Below are 17,522 nucleotides of genomic sequence, written 5' to 3'. Positions count from 1 at the left end.
ATTCCCAGGCAGCTCAAGCCATCCTCCTGCCTCAGCTTCCCAACTAGCTGGGACTACAGGCTGTGCCATCACACATCTCATTTTTAAAATTTTTTTAGGAGAGATTTCAGGGAGAAATCAGGTCTCTCAGTCTTGCCCAGGCTGGTATCAAACTTGGCCTCAAGTGATCCTCCCACCTCAACCTCCCAGGCTCAAGCAATCGTCCTGCCTCAGCCTCCCAAGTAGCTGGGACTACAGACCATGCACCCATGGAATCCGGCTAAGTTTTAAAATTTTTTCCATAGAGAGGGGGTCTCACTATGCTGTCCAAGCTGATCCCAAACTCCCAGCCTCAAGTGATCCTCCTACCTCATTTTCCCATAGTGCTGGGATTATAGGCATGAGCCACAGCACCCAAGCACTCCAAGGCAGTATTCGATCAGAGATGATATTGATAACTGTGTTTTTCACTGAGAAATATAAATACAGGGCAGGCATAAAGTTCACGTGCAATTTTAAATAGTTGTAACTTTAAATTGTACCTGAACTTAATATGTTCATCATGTACTTGGCATCTTTGAACGTGGCTGCAGAAGAGGCTTTTTTGAGTGACCAAAATCTGGATATCCTCCATCTGAATCAAATATACCACATTTTTTAAGTGGTCAAGGGGCAGGTACCCTTATCCACAATCCTGAAATCCATAAGAGCCGGAAAGGTGAAAGATTTTTAAGAACTTGCTTGATGGCAAAAGCTGAGATGAAGCTATTTATAGGCTACAATCATTCCATCTGGTGTGAAAATTTGGGCATTTTTCTGCAGCAATATTTTATTTCATGAAAAATTTCCTTCTCAGTGTTCACTGAGGGGTTTACCACCAAATTTTCAGTATACTGATTGTATTCATCAAAAAAAACAACTGAAATAAAAAACACATTTGACCTTCAGGGCAGCAGATAAGGGATGAAAGGCCTGCTGTCCAGCCCCATGTGAGGCTGATGCTAACAAAATACAGATAATTTTCCTGCTCTGTGACATGGTGTCTAGCTCAGTGCTGTAGATAAGGCCACTTTTGATTCTAGTAGTTCAGTGTTAACATTGCACATTGACCAACCTAGATTCTTTCTAAAGTCTTTCCAGAGACTTAGTGATAGAGGTCACCAGATTGCCCGGCATTTCCCTTCTTCAAGGGAAATACTCAAGGTCATACCGTAGCCGTGTTGGAAACTCTGTGAGCTTTTCTAGCATGTCTACCAGAAGTATTTACTAGATTCATCAGAACACCGAAGATTAACTTGGAAGTCATCCCTCTTACACATGGATCAGGTTAGAACTTTCTGGGACAAAATGATCAATTTTAACATAAGTTCATGTTATGAAATGAAGCATCAATGTTATCAAAACATTCTATTCTCAGCTGGGTGCAGTGGCTCACTCCTATAACGCTAGGATTCTCGAAGACTGAGGCAGGAAAATCCCTTGAGCTCAGGAGTTCCAGACCAGCCTGAGCAAGAGTGCCACCCCCATCTCTACTAAAAATAGAAAACCTATCCAGGTGATGTAGCAGGCACCTGTAGTCCTAGCTACTCCCCAGTTTGAGGCAAGAGAATCATTTGAGCTCAGGAGTCTGCGGTTGCTGTGAACTGGGATGACACCTGGCACTCTAGCCTGGGCAACAGAGTGAGACTCTGTCTCAAAAAAACAAAAAACAAAAACAAAAAGTGTAGTGTCTACAAGTTGTCTTTAAAAGTGTGAATGGAGAGTTGAATTCTTCCATTATTTTTTTTCCACAAATAAAATTACTCCCAGGAAATTTCCTTTCCCTTCTGTGTGGACTCTGGTGGAACATTTTATAAGTAATACCCTGGCCCACTCAGAACACCAACTGTGTTGGGGACATTCTGCTACACAGGTATTTCCTTGTATTGGTTTTATTTCACAAGTAAACAATATGAAGGGAATTTATTTCTGTTTCTTCTGAGGCTTTAAATGAAGGAATAATGAAGCTGATCTGTCAGCTGTGAAATGGCGATAGCCCTGTCCAGATCTCCCAGGGTTGTGTGAGTTAGCAATAATTTATTTTTATGTATTTACTTATTTAGCCAGGAATGGTATGTTGAAAATGGCAATAATTGTTATAAATGCCAAGGTACAAGACAGCCGGGAGTAAACAGTGGGTGTATGGGTATCTTCGTGTGTTTATAATCACCTTTTCCATCAGGAAGAATAGCAAGGCTCATTTCCCCTTAATCTACAGATAGAAGATGGGGAATTGGAGTCTCCCTTCCACCAGCCAGAGACAGAAGAGAGAGATGCTCAGAGGAAAGGGGGAGGGGAGATGCTCTTGTCTGAGGAGGAAGGAAGTGCCACCAGCTGGCACAGAGCCCAGCACTTATAACCAGAAGAGCTGGGGAGCCAAGCTCGGGGGCCTGCATTTCTTTTCATTCATTTGAACATGTCAGAGGCTGGGTTTTCAGTGTTGGGTACCTTTTAGTAGCTACGGCCCCTGGAGCTCGTAGAGAGCTAAGTGAGGAGAAGAGTAAAGAGAAAGCAGGCCCCACAGCAGACTAGGACACAAGTTCAAGACTGTTTCAGTACTTTTTTTTAGAGACGGAGTCTCACTTTGTCACCCTTGGTAGAGTACTGTGGCATCATAGCTCACAGCAACCTCAAACTCTTGGGCTTAAGTGATTCTCTTGCCTCAGCCTCCCAAGTAGCTGGGACTACAGGTGCCCGCCACAACGCCCGGCTAGAGTGAGGTCTCGCTCTAGCTCAGGCTGGTCTCAAACTCTTGAGCTCAGCGATGCACCGGCCTTGGCCTCCCAGAGTGGCAGGATTACAGGCGTGAGCCATCGCACCCCGTCAGCTTCCGTACTCTTGATCCATCCACTGGGTAGGCCGAGACTTAGGGCCTCTCCTTTTATTCACTTTGTGTGCACTCCTGGCACAGGGCTCCTGGCTTTTGTGGCCGTGTGTTTTCCCCAGAGGGGGTCTTGGGCAGCCTGCTTTTCAGGGGGCTTATCGGAAGAAGCCCCCAATTGGATTTCACAGAACCCAGGGGGCAAGCTTGGAGGGGCAGCCCCTTATCTCGGGTGTGGTGGCGCGAGCCATTCTGCTTATCAACGGAGACCCTGATGATCCAAGGACCACCCATCTCTCATCACTCAGGCTGGTCATGGGGAGGCTGGAACCCTGTGGCTGCGGACAGCCACTGTGCTCACAGGCCATGGAGTGAACATGCGCTTTAGCAGGTGCTGGGGAAGAGCGCCAGCTTCATGGACAGGAGAAGTCAAATGGAGAACCAGAAAAGGAAGCAAAGTGGAGAGAAGCCAGAGGAGGTGAAGGTGCATTTAGGAATTTCCTAGAGACATGTCTTTGCCTCAGGGCCTCTCCACACTTCCTCTGCAGGTTATCCTGGGTGATATGTGTGGTTCTGAGATAAAATGTGAACATGGCGGGGGGAGGTGGGAGGAGGGAGGGTGATTGGTGGGATTATACCTGCGGTGCATCTTACAAGGGTACATGTGAAACTTAGTAAATGTGGAATGTAAATGTCTTAACACAATAACTAAGACAATGCCAAGAAGGCTATGTTAACCAGTGTGATGGAAATGTGTCAAACGGTCTATAAAACCAGTGTATGGTGCCCCATGATCGCATTAATATACACAGCTATGATTTAATAATAAAAAAATAATAAAAAATGTGAACATGGGGGTGTATGTGGAGAACTTGCTACAGGAACCAAGTGACCATCTGTGCAGGCGGTCCCTTCCATCTGTGTGAACGTGGCACTTGTGAATTGAGAATTTTAGAATAATCTTTTGTGTTGACCTGGATAGAATTGAAGAACATTCTCCTCAATAAAGTATCTCAAGAATGGAAAAGCAGGCACCCAATGTACTCAATACTAATTTGAAACTAGCAGAATGCCGACAGGCCCACACAAGAGAAAATTACAACTAAATGCAAGAAGGAAGCAGGAGGGAAGGGCTCAGTAAGTCCCACGTAACAGGTGCAATGTAGGGGTGTATGGCACACCCCCTGGGTGAAGGACTGAAAAACGACTCAGACTTTTCCTAACAAATGCAAACAATGTAAACTTATCGCAAATACTCTTGTATTCATCTGAAATAAGAAAAAAAGAGGTGAAAAAGAATTTTAGAATATTGTATAAAGGATATTTTAAAAGATCACATAGGAAAAGAAATAAAAATTTCGAAAAAGGTGGCCAGGCACAGTGGCTCACGCCTGTAATCCTAGCACTCTGGGAGGTTGATGGGGGTGGATTGTTTGAGCTCAGTAGTTGGGAGACCAGCCTGAGCAAGAAAGAGCAAGACCCCCTCTCTACTAAAAATAGAAAAACTAGGTGCCAGACACATACACCGAAGTTGCTGGGTTCAAACTGGCCCAGGCCAGCCAACCAACAATGACAATTGCAACAAAAAAATAACTGGGTGTTGTGGCGGGTGCCTATAGTCCCAGCTACTTGGGAGGCTGAGGCAAGAGAATCACTTACGCTCAAGAGTTTGAGGTTGCTCGAGTGTGACTCCATAGCACTCTACCAAGGGTGACATAATGAGACTCTGTCTCAAAAAAAAAAAAAAGAAAGAAAGAAAGAAAAAAGAAAAACGAGCACTGTGATGGGTGCCTGTAGTCCCAGCTACGTGGGAGGCTAAGGCAGCAGGATTGCTTGAGCTTGAGTTGCTGTGAGTACGACACCATAGCATTCAACCCCAGGGCAACTGAGTAAGACCCTGTCTCAAAAAAAAAAAAAAAAAAATTAAAGAAAAATGGAATAGCTTATCCCTTCCTCTAATCCCCTGAAGACTAAATGAAACACGTGAAATATAATTGTCATGGTGCTTTGCTAAGCCTATTGGAAAATAAGTTCAACTTGGCCCCGCCAAAGAGTCCAGGGCACCAGGTCTTCTGTTCTCTGATCTGAAATGCTCAAAGGATGGAGGCAGAATGTACACACGTTTAAACTGTGGAGCTCTATGGAGCCACTTCTCAACCCCCTCCCCACCCCCCTGGTACTTACTTTTACATTGAAAATAGTTGAGCATATAAACACAAGTAAAAAGCTTGAGATGTTATTTGGGCCAGGTGTATTAAAATAAAATCCAAAAAATAGAAATATTAGGTATATACACGACAGCGTAAGTGAAACAACGTGATGGAGCAGTTTCCATTCAAAGCTTACAGTAGAAAGATTTAGTAAACAAAATCCCTTCAATTTCCTGCCATTCCGGCTCCCCAGAGCCTCTGAAGTCACACGGTTTCCTTCAGATCCTTGAGTATAAATAGTCTCACACACACCTTACACAATTTAGAACAGATTGCTGAATCACAAAAATAGCCCCAAATATGGCATTTTTTCTTTCTAGAGTACAACTAAAATTAATATTTGATCCTGAAAATAATGTTTAAATCTTTCGAAGCAATAAAGGAAATTCCAATGTTTTAAAAAGCCCTATGAAGTTCTGCAGAGATTAGAATCCTAATCCTACATTGTCTAAAAAGTCTGTATCTAAGAAATGGCGGAAAGGAAAGCGCTGGACCATTAAAAATATGACTTCTGAGGCTCCCCTCCTGGGAGGTGTGGGCGAGCCCTGCGAGGTCAGAGGTCCACATTGCACCATGTGGCAGTTGTGCAGGCCCCCAAGTGACACTCCTGCTGGACAGGAGAGACGGGCATGCTGCTGCAAGTCTGGCGGACCTGAGAGGTGTTCAGAGAACGAACGTGTTTAACAGCCTCAGATTTCAGGGGGGCAGGGTCCAGGTAAGAAAAACAATAAGCCACAGAACTCTGGGAAAGACATTTTTAAGTGGCTGATTTCACCTGCAAAGTCTAATAGGGTGGATTAGTAATTTTTCTTTTTTTAACAAGTAAGCCAAAGCATAGAGAAAAATGTAAAGAAATGTCACGCTATGTGTCTGGTTATTTCAGCTTTATAAACGGGTCTAGTTCTGCTACTATCAGGGATTCGTTGCAATGGTCTCTGAATCTTGGAGTCATGTGTCCAATTGTAAACATAGGACCAATTGGGTGCATTTTTGGAGAGAATAGTTGTTTTCTTCTCAGGAGGTTGTATTCAGCCGTTGGTCAAAGTGGAATACAGCTGAGGACCAGTCCACGCCGTAACCCGCTAGGGCATGAGTCTAAGAGAACAAAATACTTTCCCATTTACGGGATATTCTTCCTGAGAAATTAAACCTCTTCCTTCAGGAGCCATAGATGATTCCTGTGCTGGAGAGGACCGGCACACCCAGTGGTTGTTACTTTTCTTCTCTGAGGGACTCAGCCGCCTGGGCCTCGTGACAGCTGTCTCCGTGCTCTATGGCTGCTGCTGGTACTGTCCTTCTGTGGCGGTGTAGAAGTCATCCAGGACACTCTGTAAGTAATCAAATGTCGGCCTCTCTTCTGCCTTTTCTTTCCAGCACATTTTCATAATGTCATAGAGCTCATCTGGGCAGTTCTCCACACGAGGCATCCTGTAACCCTGGGCCAGGGCAGCCATCACGTCAGCATTAGTTCTCCCTAGGGCAGGAAACAAAACAAACCATGCCATTTAGAATCCCAATAGAGGCGCCGGTGCTGCAATGGTCTTTCTGCTACTCAGATCCCCTCACCACAATGGAAGCAAGCTATATTGAGGCTGTTATGAGCTGAACTTTGTCCTCCCCAAATTCATAAGTTGAAGTCTTAACCCTCAGTACCTATGAATGTTAACTTTTATGGGAGGTAATTAAGTTAAAACGAGGTCAATGACACCCCTAGGGTGGGGCCCTAGTCAATATGATTAGTGTCCTAATAAGATCAGGAGGCAGAGACCACATAAGGACACAGTAAGAAGGCAGGCATCAGGCGGCGCCTGTGGCTCAGTGAGTAGGGCGCTGGCCCCATATGCCGAGGGTGGCGGCCAAACTGCAACAACAACAAAAAAATAGCCAGGCGTTGTGGCGGGCGCCTGTAGTCCTAGCTGCTCAGGAGGCTGAGGCAAGAGAATCGCTTAAGCCCAAGAGTTAGAGGTTGCTGTGAGCCATGTGACGCCACGGCACTCTACTGAGGGCGGTACAGTGAGACTCTGTCTCTACAAAAAAAAAAAAAAAGAAGGCACGCATCTACAAGCAAAGCAGAGGGGCCTCGGAAGAAACTGAACCTGCAGGCACCATGACCTTGGATTTCCAATCTCCAGAAAAATGGGAAAATAAATTTTGACGTTTAAACCACTCAGTCTGTGGTATTTGTTAGTAAATTTTCTGTAAGCAACTCAGTAAACATGATTTAGAGAGGCCAGGCATGGTGGGTCACACCTATGATTCTAATGCTCTGGGAGGCCGAGGTGGGTGGACTACTTGAGCTCAGAAGTTCCAGATTAGCCTGAGCAATAGCAAGAGTGAGACCTGTCTCTACTAAAGATTGAAAAACTAGCCAGGCATTGTGCGCATGCCTATAGTCCTAGTTACTTGGGAGGCTGAGGCAGGAGGCTCACTTGAGCCCAGGAGTTTGAAGTTGCTGTGAGCTATGATGATGCCACAACACTATAGCCTGGGCAACAGAGTGAGACTTTGTCTCAAAAAAAAAAAGAAAAAATAGAGTTTTAGTATGAAGGGGATCAAGACACCATTTAGTCCACAGTAAAAATAGGCAAATGTGTTAAGCAGAAGTCAAAGCAGTTCTCTGTTACCATAAAGGGATGATAGACTTACTCAACCTTTTAAAATTAATCACTCAAACCCAATTCTAACCCTCAATCTCAAATACTTTCATAGGATAGAATTTTTTCAGCTTTTACTTGCAACATATGAAAATGTCATTCCTACACGTTATCTTATACCAGCGTATGTTTTTAAATTGGCTTTTTATTGCATATTTACATTATATAACAGCGTCCTTAAATCAGCCAGAACAATTGATTTTATGCTTCCAAATAGTTAAAAACTCCAGGATTTATTTGGAAAATAGTGATGGTTTAGATAATCAGAAGGACACTTGTCTGTAGTTTGTGCTATGTAATCTTGAAGTGGTCGTCTTCAAAGAGCAAATGAGTAATTCAGAAGAACGCTAGCTCCTTCATATGCTCATGAAATCAGTATCTGGCTGGAGTCAAAGCTCACCCTGACCCTTGAATTTGCATATTCTCAGCCTTCCTATTGTGACAGCAAGAGGGGACTGATGACAGAGGATGGCTTTCATGTGTTCAAATGTCTCAGTGTAGTTTAGAAGATGTCCTGTCATTAAATATCCTAAGACTAGTTCTAAGGCAAAAAGAAGATCATTGTATGGGCGGCACCTGTGGCTCAGTGAGTAGGGCACTGGCCCCATATACAGAGGGTGGCGGGTTCAAACTTGGCCCCAGCCAAACTGCAACACACACACACACACACACAAATAGCCAGGCGTTGTGGCGGGCGCCTATTGTCCCAGCTACTCGGGAGGCTGAGGCAAGAGAATCGCCTAAGCCCAAAAGCTGGAGGTTGTGAGGCGTGATGCCATGGCTACTGAGGGAGGTAAAATGAAACTCTGTCTCAGAAAAAAAAAAATAGCCAGGCGTTGTGGTGGGTGCCTATAGTCCTAGCTGCTTGCAGGGCTGAAGCAAGAGAATCACTTAAGCACAAGAGTTTGAGGTTGCTGTGAGCTGTGATGCCACAGCACTCTACCCAGGGTGACAGCTTGAGACTGTCTCAAAAAAAAAAAGAACATCATTGTAATCATAGCTTTTCCCTCCACTATTAAGTGAGATAGAGAAATGCTCACGTAGCAGAAAGTATCCACATCTGGTGTTTGCCATGTTTTGTGGACACCCTATCCTGGAGGGAAGTGAGCGTCTCTGTGGAAGAATATTTTGTGCAGAGAATATTTTCGTGTGGAATATGTACAGTCTCTGGCATGTGAGTGGCACTCTATTCATTACAACCAACTTCCTTTCCATAGTTGTTTCCTTTCCATGGCCATTGACTTCATCAGCAGTCACTGGAAGAATCTAAATGATAGGTAGCAGCTTAGGGGAAATGGTTTTAGTAGACTTGAAACAGAACCTTCCTTTGAATGTAGCCCCTAATCGTGTTTTTCAAGTTGTAGGTCACCTCCCACTTGGGATCAACAAATTTATTTTTTAGGAGACTACTAATACTTTTAAAAACATTGGTAGACTCACATAGAAAAGATTAAAAAAGCATCATCCCACAGTAAAGGTCAGTGTGCTTTCGCAAAAATTTTGCTTTACCTGTGGAGTAGGTGTCTGTGTTTCTCACAGAGGCTTACTCTCAGTGAACTCTGAGACCCTCTGCCTTTAGTAACCCTTCTTTGTCTAAGGCAGCAGTTCTCAATCTGTGAGTCGCGACCCAGGAACTGCATTAAAGGGTTGCGGCATTAGGAAGCTTGAGAACCACTGGTCTAAGGACACAATGGCCCGCCCGGAATTTAAACCCCTAAAAAAAGATGTGATCATTTCTGTCTTGGAAGATCCCCTGTTTTTGACATAGAAAGAGCTAAGCAAACTTCTTTTCTTTTTTTTGAGACAGAATCTCTTTGCCGCCCTCCATAGAGTGCCATGGTGTCACAGCTTTCTGCAGCTTTAAACCCTTGAGCTCAAGTGATTTTCTTGCTTTAGCCTCCCAAGTAGCTGGGACTACAGGTACCTGCTACAATGCCTGGCTATTTTCTTTTCTTTTTTTTTTTAAAGACTCAGTGCCTGTAGCTCAGCGGTTAGGGCACCAGCCACATACACTAGAGCTGGCAGGTTCAAATCTAGCCCAGGCCTGCCAAGCAACAATGACAAATGCAACCAAAAAATAGCCCGGCATTGTGGCGGACACCTGTAGTCCCAGCTACTTGGGAGGCTGAGACAAGAGAATTGCTTAAGCCCAAGACCTTGAGATTGCTGTGAGCTGTGACACCATAGCACTTTACCTAGGGCAACATAGTGAGACTCTGTCTCAAAATAAAATAAAATAAAATAAAATAAAATAAAATAAAATAAAAGACTGGTTTGAACACCTGAGTTCAAGCAATCCACCTGCTTCAGCCTCCCAGAGTGCTAGGATTTCAGGCTTGAGGCACCACACCTGGCCCAGCTTGAGCGCAGGCAAGAGGATCACCAGAACCCAGTATCATTCAGATCTACTGAGAGTTTTTTAGATGGTAAATTAATTTTTCTCAAGTCTACTTCTGAAACACCATCTTCAAATATTTGTATAATGGCATTTTCTCACTGGGAGAAATCATCTGATTCTCCTTGCTCAAATCCAAGGCAGACTTGTACCCTCTTCTCTATGTGAGGTTTTAGCCTCCATAAAATTATGTGGCTCTGGCTGTTGGAACTAGCCAAGCTCACTTGGATAAATTTCAGAAGCAATAGCTGCGCTTACTTCCTCATGGGCCTCGGGTTACGCTCTGGGCTCCTGGTAAACAGCAACTGGACCTACAAACTTCTTGGGAATAGCTCTTCCCCTTCCTTCCTGGAGAACCTTCAGTTGCATAAAAAGTGAGAATGTGTCCCCAGAAGAAAAACCTTCCTAAGGTCAGTCGCGTCCCCGGCAGCTTTCCTCTTCCTTGTTCTTGCTATGCTTCCCTAACTCTGAAGAATTCTCAACGCTGCTGACAAAGTCCAGGCATCCTCTGTCCTGCCTGGGGAATTTGACTTGGTAAGAGGAATTGGAAGAAGGGAAGCTGAAATCTATCTTTTTTTCTTTTTGAGTCAAGAATCCTACTCTGTCCTCCAGGGTAGAGGGCTGTGGTGTTAGCCCACCTCATTCGCAGCAACCTCAAACTCCTAGGTTCAGGTGATCCTCTTGCCTCAGCCTCTGGAATAGCTGGGACTACAGGTGCCCACCACAATGCCCAGTCAGTTGTTTACTATTTTTAGTAGAGATGCGTCTTGCTCTTGCTCAAGCTAGTCTTGAACCCCTGAGCTCACGTGATCCTCCCCCCTTAGCCTCCCAGAGTGTTAGGATTAGAGGTGTGAACCACCACCTGGCCAGAAGTCTATTTTTTAAGTACAAGTGAATCAACAAACAAAATAAGCTAAATGACAAGTTCTATTGAAACAAGAAAGTGGGAGAGAGAGACCTCAACCAGACCCCAAGATTACACTTGATAGCTGGTGCTCGGCATGTTGCTATGTCAGGGAAAGTGAACAGCATTGGCTGGTGATCTCCTTATTAGGTAAGCAAATTCACATTCCATCCTGCCTTCTTTCAAGGAGCCCTTGAGTGCTCACACTCGGGGCTGGGCCATTAAGGGGTACTAAGCTCAGAGAGCTGCTGTGATTAAGAAAGAGTTGCCCTCAAAGGGCACACAGCTCAGTGGGGACACTGTGCTCACAGAGGGAGGCGGAGGGGACAGGAAATGGAATGTGGAGGGGACAGTAATTAGCAGAGTCTAATAGTTGGCAAAGGAGCACAGGAAAGAGAAAACTGTGGGACAGCAAACATGAGGGGAGGAATGGGAGTTTGGGAAAGGGAGGGGAGCCCAGCAGCTCCACAGGCCACGAGTGTCTCCAAGGACACAGTGGCCCTCTGTGCTGAGTGAGTGCCAGGGAGGAGGAACCAATTATCCTGGGACCACGGCCTCCCGCCCCATCATACTCCTTCCAGAAAGACTATTTTTATTTTCTGAGCACTGCTTGTGACCAAAGTGAACGTTTGCAGGGGGATGAATTTCTTGATTCTGATTTACGCTCGACATAAAGATAACAGATTCATGTGTATCTGGGAAGGGACAGCCAGAAAACCATGATGCTTCAGAAGGTTTTCTTGTGTTCAAACCTCTTTTCTCTTTACAGGAGTAAAGCAACACAGAACCCCAACTACAGAAACCCCTCTTTTTTCTTTATAAAATTCACAGAGGCCAGGGGTGGTGGCTCCTGCTTATAATCCTAGCACTCTGGGAGGCCAAGCTGAACTCAAGAGTTCAAGACCAGCCTGAGCAAGAATGAGACCCTGTCTCTAGTAAAAACAGAAAAATCAGGTGGGTGTTGTGGTGGGCGCCTGCAGTCCTAGCTGTTCGGGAGGCTGAGGTAAGAGGATCGGTTGAGCCCAGGAGTTTGAGGTTGCTGTGAGCCAGGCTGATGCCACTACATTCTGGCCTAGGGACAGAGCAAGATGAGACTGTCTCAAAAAAATATTTTTTTAAGTATTTTTTTCTGTGAATTTTATTTACTGAACCACAGGTTCAGTTTGAAGTAAACGTCTATTGCTTCCTCTCCCTTTTTTACTGTACAGAAAAGAGAACAAGAAATAGAAACTTATATCCCACCTCTGATAATACTGAGACACCTGGCAGCCAGAGGCAGAAGTGGTTGAGCCAAGAGAAAGAAAGTGTAACCAATGTGCCCACAGAGCAGGGGCAGGAGGCCTATCCCTACAGGCCCCGGGTGGGTTCCCACAGAGGGGGGACAGCAGGCAGGAGGGCTATCCTGACAGGCCCTGGGTAGGTACCTGTAGAGGAGGGACAGCAGGCCAGAGAGCTAACCTGACAGGCCCCGGATAGGTGCCTGCAGAGGGGGGACAGCAGGCAGGAGGCCTATCCTAACAGGTCCCAGGAAGGTTCCTGCCGAGGGGGGGCAGCAGGCAGGAGAGCTATCCTAACAGGCCCCAGGTAGGTGCTCACAGAGGGGGGACAGCAGGCAGGAGGCCTATCCTGACAGGCCCCAGGTAGGTGCTCACAGAGGGGGGACAGCAGGCAGGAGGCCTATCCTGACAGGCCCCAGGTAGGTGCTCACAGAGGGGGGACAGCAGGCAGGAGGCCTATCCTAACAGGCCCCAGGTAGGTGCTCACAGAGGGGGGGCAGCAGGCAGGAGGGCTATCCTGACGGGCCCTAGGCAGGTTCTAGCAAGTGGCTGGCACACCGCGAGGGAGGGCAAGGTCAGTGGATCCAGACAGGGTGGCACCCAGAGCCCGCCTGAATGCTGGAGAAATGGAGGGGAGAGGGTCCACGCTCAGAGCTGCCAGGCCTGGCGGGATGGAGCTCATGTGGGATGACGACCAGGGGTGAGGAGAAAGGCTGAAGACAGGCAATGAGGCATTTCTGATGCAGGCCACACCACAGAGGGACTATGGGGGACATCATGCTGCGTGAAATAAGCCACACACAAAAGGGCAAACCTTCGGACCCTGCTTACAGGTCTCCAGAGTAGAAACCATCACCAGGTCGCTGAGTGGTGGAGCTGTGTGGCCGGGGCAGAGCCGGCTGCCTTTCACCTTCACTGGAATTTAAAGCCATGGGACCAGATTCTTATTTATGAATAAGTAAAATGGAAAAAAAAAAAACAAACTCTACTTTATTCAAGAGGCAAAAGTATAATATTGAAAACTATGAGCAGCAAATACTAAAATAAATGACCCAAATTCCTGCTAGTAGATTTCTTTAAGGAGATTGGGGGCCCAAGAGCCAACTTTTGATTAGAAGCTTTTTAGAGCTAATGTGTGTGAGAATATTTAATAAAAATATCATTGAAAAAATTACAAACTTTTTGGCTGGGCATGGTGACTCACACCTGTAATCCCAGCACTCTGGGAGGCCAAGGAGGGTGGACGGCCTGAGCTCAGAGGAGTTGGAGCCCAGCCTGAGCAAGAGCGAGATCTCATATCAGGAAGAAAGGAAAGGAAGGAAGGAAGGAAGGAAGGAAGGAAGATGAGCCAGGCATCATGACAGGTACCTGTAGTCTCAGCTATTCAGGAGTTTGAGGTTGCTATGAGCTGTGACGCCACAGCACTCTAGCCTGGGCAGCAGAGCAAAATTTTGTCTCAGGAAAAAAAAAAAAAAAACAAGAAAAGAAAAAATTATAAACTTTAGAAATGTGTCAGAAAGAAAATTAAAGTAACCTATTATCTCTTTACTCAAGGATAATAACATTTGGTATATTACACCTCTTAGCATTTTTCCCTCCAAAAATGTGTTCACTTTATATAGGGCTTTCTTATTTCTTTTTTATATTTTATCTCTTTTATTTTATTTTATTTTTATTTTGCAGAGCTGGTCATATGGCTTCTGTTAAAAAAAAAAATCCAGCACTTTACCGGGTAGAGTATTCTCAGATAATTCAGTTATCCATAGCCTCTCTCCAGGACCCATGTTATAACAATGGTGGAAAATGGCATACTTTGGCATGTTTACCAATTTCTATGCTCTCCGTGAATCAAGTCCTCTGATGTTCAAGTAAATAGGATTGCTTGATTCTGTTCATAATTGCTAATGCTAGAGGCTTTCATAACATACTGTGACTAGAAAATCCATCCATCAGAGCCCCAAAGATAAACCCTTACTAGGGACAAGCAAACTGGGGGACAGATCAGGAGATGGTTTCTGATTGGTTCTAATATGTGCATGGTGCAAATTCTCACCATTCTTCTACTGGTTTATCTATTTATTTATTTTTCAGTCAGAGTTTTGCTCTGTCACTTATTTATTTATTTATTTATTTATTTATTTATTTATTTTTGAGACAGAATTTTGCTCTGTCATCCTGGGTAGAGTGCAATGGCATCGTAGCTCACAGCAACCTTAAATTCTTGGGGTTGAGCAGTCCTCTTGCCTCTGCCTTCTAAGTAGCTGAGACTACAGGTGCCCACCACAACACCTGGCTATTTTTCTATTTTTAATAGAGATGGGATCTCGATCTTGCTCAGGCTGGTTTCAAACTCCTGAGGTCAAGCAATCCACCCTCCTCAGCTTCCCAGAGTGCTGGGATTACAGGTGTGAGTCACCACGCCTCGCCTTTTTTATTCTTTCAGAATAATTTTTCACCCCAGGTATCAAATATTTCCATGGCCATTGAGCACAGTGGGTGAGGATGAGCTCTTTTGCCACAGGTGAGGGGTCCAGTGGCCTTCCCTGAGCCTCAGGGGTGTGGCTGTGCAGCACAGGGAGCACACCACAGTGTTACACACTACTTAGGAGGTTCTAAGTTTACTTTATCAGGGGTCAGATTTCATATACAATCTGCATTCACTAAGAAGAATATGTTCCAGCTCCATCCATGTAAACATGAAAGACGTAAAGTCTCCATCTTTCTTTAAGGCTGCATAATATTCCAAACAATGTACGCAGCTATGATTTAATAAAAAAAACAAAACAATACCAAACAAAACAATCTGAACGCACGTCTTCCTCTGTCACAGGCAGATCACAGAAGCAGATGCAGGCACAGGCACAGAGACGCGGATGGCCCCTGATGAGTAACATCTTTCCTATCCTGCAGCAGAGTTAATTTGGTAACTTCAGCGTCTGCAGCTGGGGTCAGTGGGAACGTGAAACGCTGGCATGAGATGGACTTCCTGGGACAACTACCCACTGTGCACCATGGAAGGCTGTCAGCAGGTCCCTGCCCACGTCTGTGTGGCTCGTCCACACTCAGCTGCAGGAGTGATGGGAGCACACGGCTGCTCTGTCTGGAAACCTTCCCCGGCTTCCATCCCAGCAAAGTAGGATGGGACACTCTTACAGGCCACTGAGGCTCTCCCCATGCCACCCTGCTCCCAACTCGATGGCCTCCTTTCCCACCCATAGCCTGGAGGCCACCTGGAGATGAGACGGCTTAGTTGAGTCCCTCATTCATTCATCAAATGCTCACAGAGATGCAACCACGCTGGCCTCCTGCTCCCACTGGTGAGGCCCATGCGCTGCTGCCTCCCTGAGGCGACATTTATCCTTCGCGTTGCTGAGTCCCTGCTGTTGCTGGGACCAATGGATAAAACTAGCAGCTCCCCCAACCCACCTTAAACCATGCACGTGGGCTCCACAGCACAGCTGGCCCACTGCATAGCAGGCTGGACGTCCACTGATAACCATGAGGGGCAGGAACGAAGACCACCGCATCCCTAGTGCCTCCACAGTGCCTGACACACTCAGATATTGTTTTAAATAAGGGAACGGCTTAAACATTAAAAATTTAATTTTAAATTTACTTTATCCACAAGTTTTGTTAGTATTGTGAAAGTTTTGGGATAAATCCCTCTTCTTAACTGCACAGACCTTAGAAAAAGGGAGGGATGGGCAACAATCTGGCTTCTTGGGCTTCCTCTGTTAGGAATCCGGAAATACTAAACTAAGTCCTCTCTGATACCAGCATGTTCAACACTGGAAGGACTTTTCACTGATAAAAGAGGTGGTTATTTCCTGCAAAGGTAGCAATTCCAGCATACTTTTTACAAAGCCTGTTTTAAAACTAAACAAAAAGCATTGGAAACCCTTGTCTGTCTGTTCCCTTCCCTGTGGTGCCCTGCCTTGGAGGGAACTGGGGGCTCCACCCTCACCCCCACCCCCACCCCGGCGCTCACGACGTGCCAGGTGCATTCTAGTGGGAGAGTTAATTAGTGGAGAAAAAGAATATGCCCTCCGTAAGATAAGAAGGCAGAGAAGTGTCCAAGTATATTTTAGAACCATTTCTACTAAATACAGTAAAAATCAAACTCTGGCAGAAAGTGATTATTCTTTGCTTTTGATTGAATGGTTTGGGTTTTTTTGGGTTTTCGTGGTTTTTTGGGGTAATGCCTTCACACCATTAGACTTTTCTCATATCTACTACTTGAATGTAAATAGGTAAGGAAATGATACCTGGGTAGGGAATTTTCCCATAGGTGACGATTTCATATAGGAGAATTCCAAAGGACCACACATCAGACTTAATAGTAAAACATCCAAAGTTGATTGCTTCTGGAGCTGTCCACTTAATAGGGAACTTAGCACCTGAGGAAGAAGACACACGGTTCTTACTTGGGTACCTGAACCTTTTTTCCATGTTTTACTTAAAATATTTACTTTGAATAGGTAACATATACATACAATACAAAATAGAGATGGAACAAAATACTACACTAAAAAATGTGCTTCTCTCCTCTGTTTCCTTTTTTGCCTATTCCTCTCTTTAGAAGCAAGTTTCTTGGGCATACTTCTAGGGATAGAACAGTTACACAACGTCCATATAAATAAGAGGGCACAGAAGCGAAGGGCTCTGTTCTCAGCGTGCGCATCTGACCCTCAGTACCAGCCTCTAACTTGTTCAAATTCTCTCTCATGCACCCATACTATGTGTACAGGGAACATAAATATATTTTTATGAGTATATTTTGTGGTTAAATATCTTTACATTTGTACCAATATGAATGTCAGATGCTACTCCAAACTTTAATGTCTTACAGAACAAAACGTGACACTTTCAGGACTTAGCGGAATGATGATTTGCCAAGAATAAGCCAGTGATGAGACCGCTCCTTTCTCAGGCAAACCTGGTGAGGCCAGGGGCTGGGGGGTAGGCAGGCCAGGCCCAGTGAGAGAAGCAGGGGACCCTTGGGGAAAGCGGGGATTCAGGCCCCCGGGAAATCTAGCAGCGGTTCTCAACCTGTGGTCGCGACCCACAGAAACTGTATTAAAGGGCTGCTGCGTTAGGCTGAGAGAGCAACTAGCTAATGGCTCCTACCAACCATATTTTTAAAAACACTTTTAACTTGATTGTGTGTTTGCCTGAGAATTTTTTGTGGTACTCAACCAAGACTGAAATCCAGATAGGAACAATGGGGATGGTAGCGAGCCTCG

The 17,522-nt window shown here is 45.3% G+C and overlaps 1 protein-coding gene across 6 annotated transcripts in view; it reads right to left on the bottom strand.

The window, feature by feature from the left end:
• Nucleotides 1–5,073: 5,073 nt before the first annotated feature.
• LYN (LYN proto-oncogene, Src family tyrosine kinase) overlaps nt 5,074–17,522 on the bottom strand; it is a 117,362-nt gene continuing 104,913 nt past the window's right edge. For all 6 annotated transcript variants that reach the window (XM_053558419.1, XM_053558415.1, XM_053558420.1 and 3 more), the window contains 2 exons: nt 16,545–16,676; nt 5,074–6,523 (listed from right to left, as the gene is read on the bottom strand). In XM_053558419.1, coding sequence (XP_053414394.1) covers nt 6,321–6,523; nt 16,545–16,676 — 335 coding nt within the window. In that variant the 3' untranslated portion in view covers nt 5,074–6,320. The remainder of the gene's footprint in view (nt 6,524–16,544; nt 16,677–17,522) is intronic.

The sequence above is a fragment of the Nycticebus coucang genome, chromosome 13 (assembly GCF_027406575.1).
Source record: "Nycticebus coucang isolate mNycCou1 chromosome 13, mNycCou1.pri, whole genome shotgun sequence".
Classification (NCBI taxonomy): domain Eukaryota; kingdom Metazoa; phylum Chordata; class Mammalia; order Primates; family Lorisidae; genus Nycticebus; species Nycticebus coucang.
Note: the sequence above shows the minus strand (reverse complement) of the source record. Positions and strands in the feature narration are given on the sequence as shown.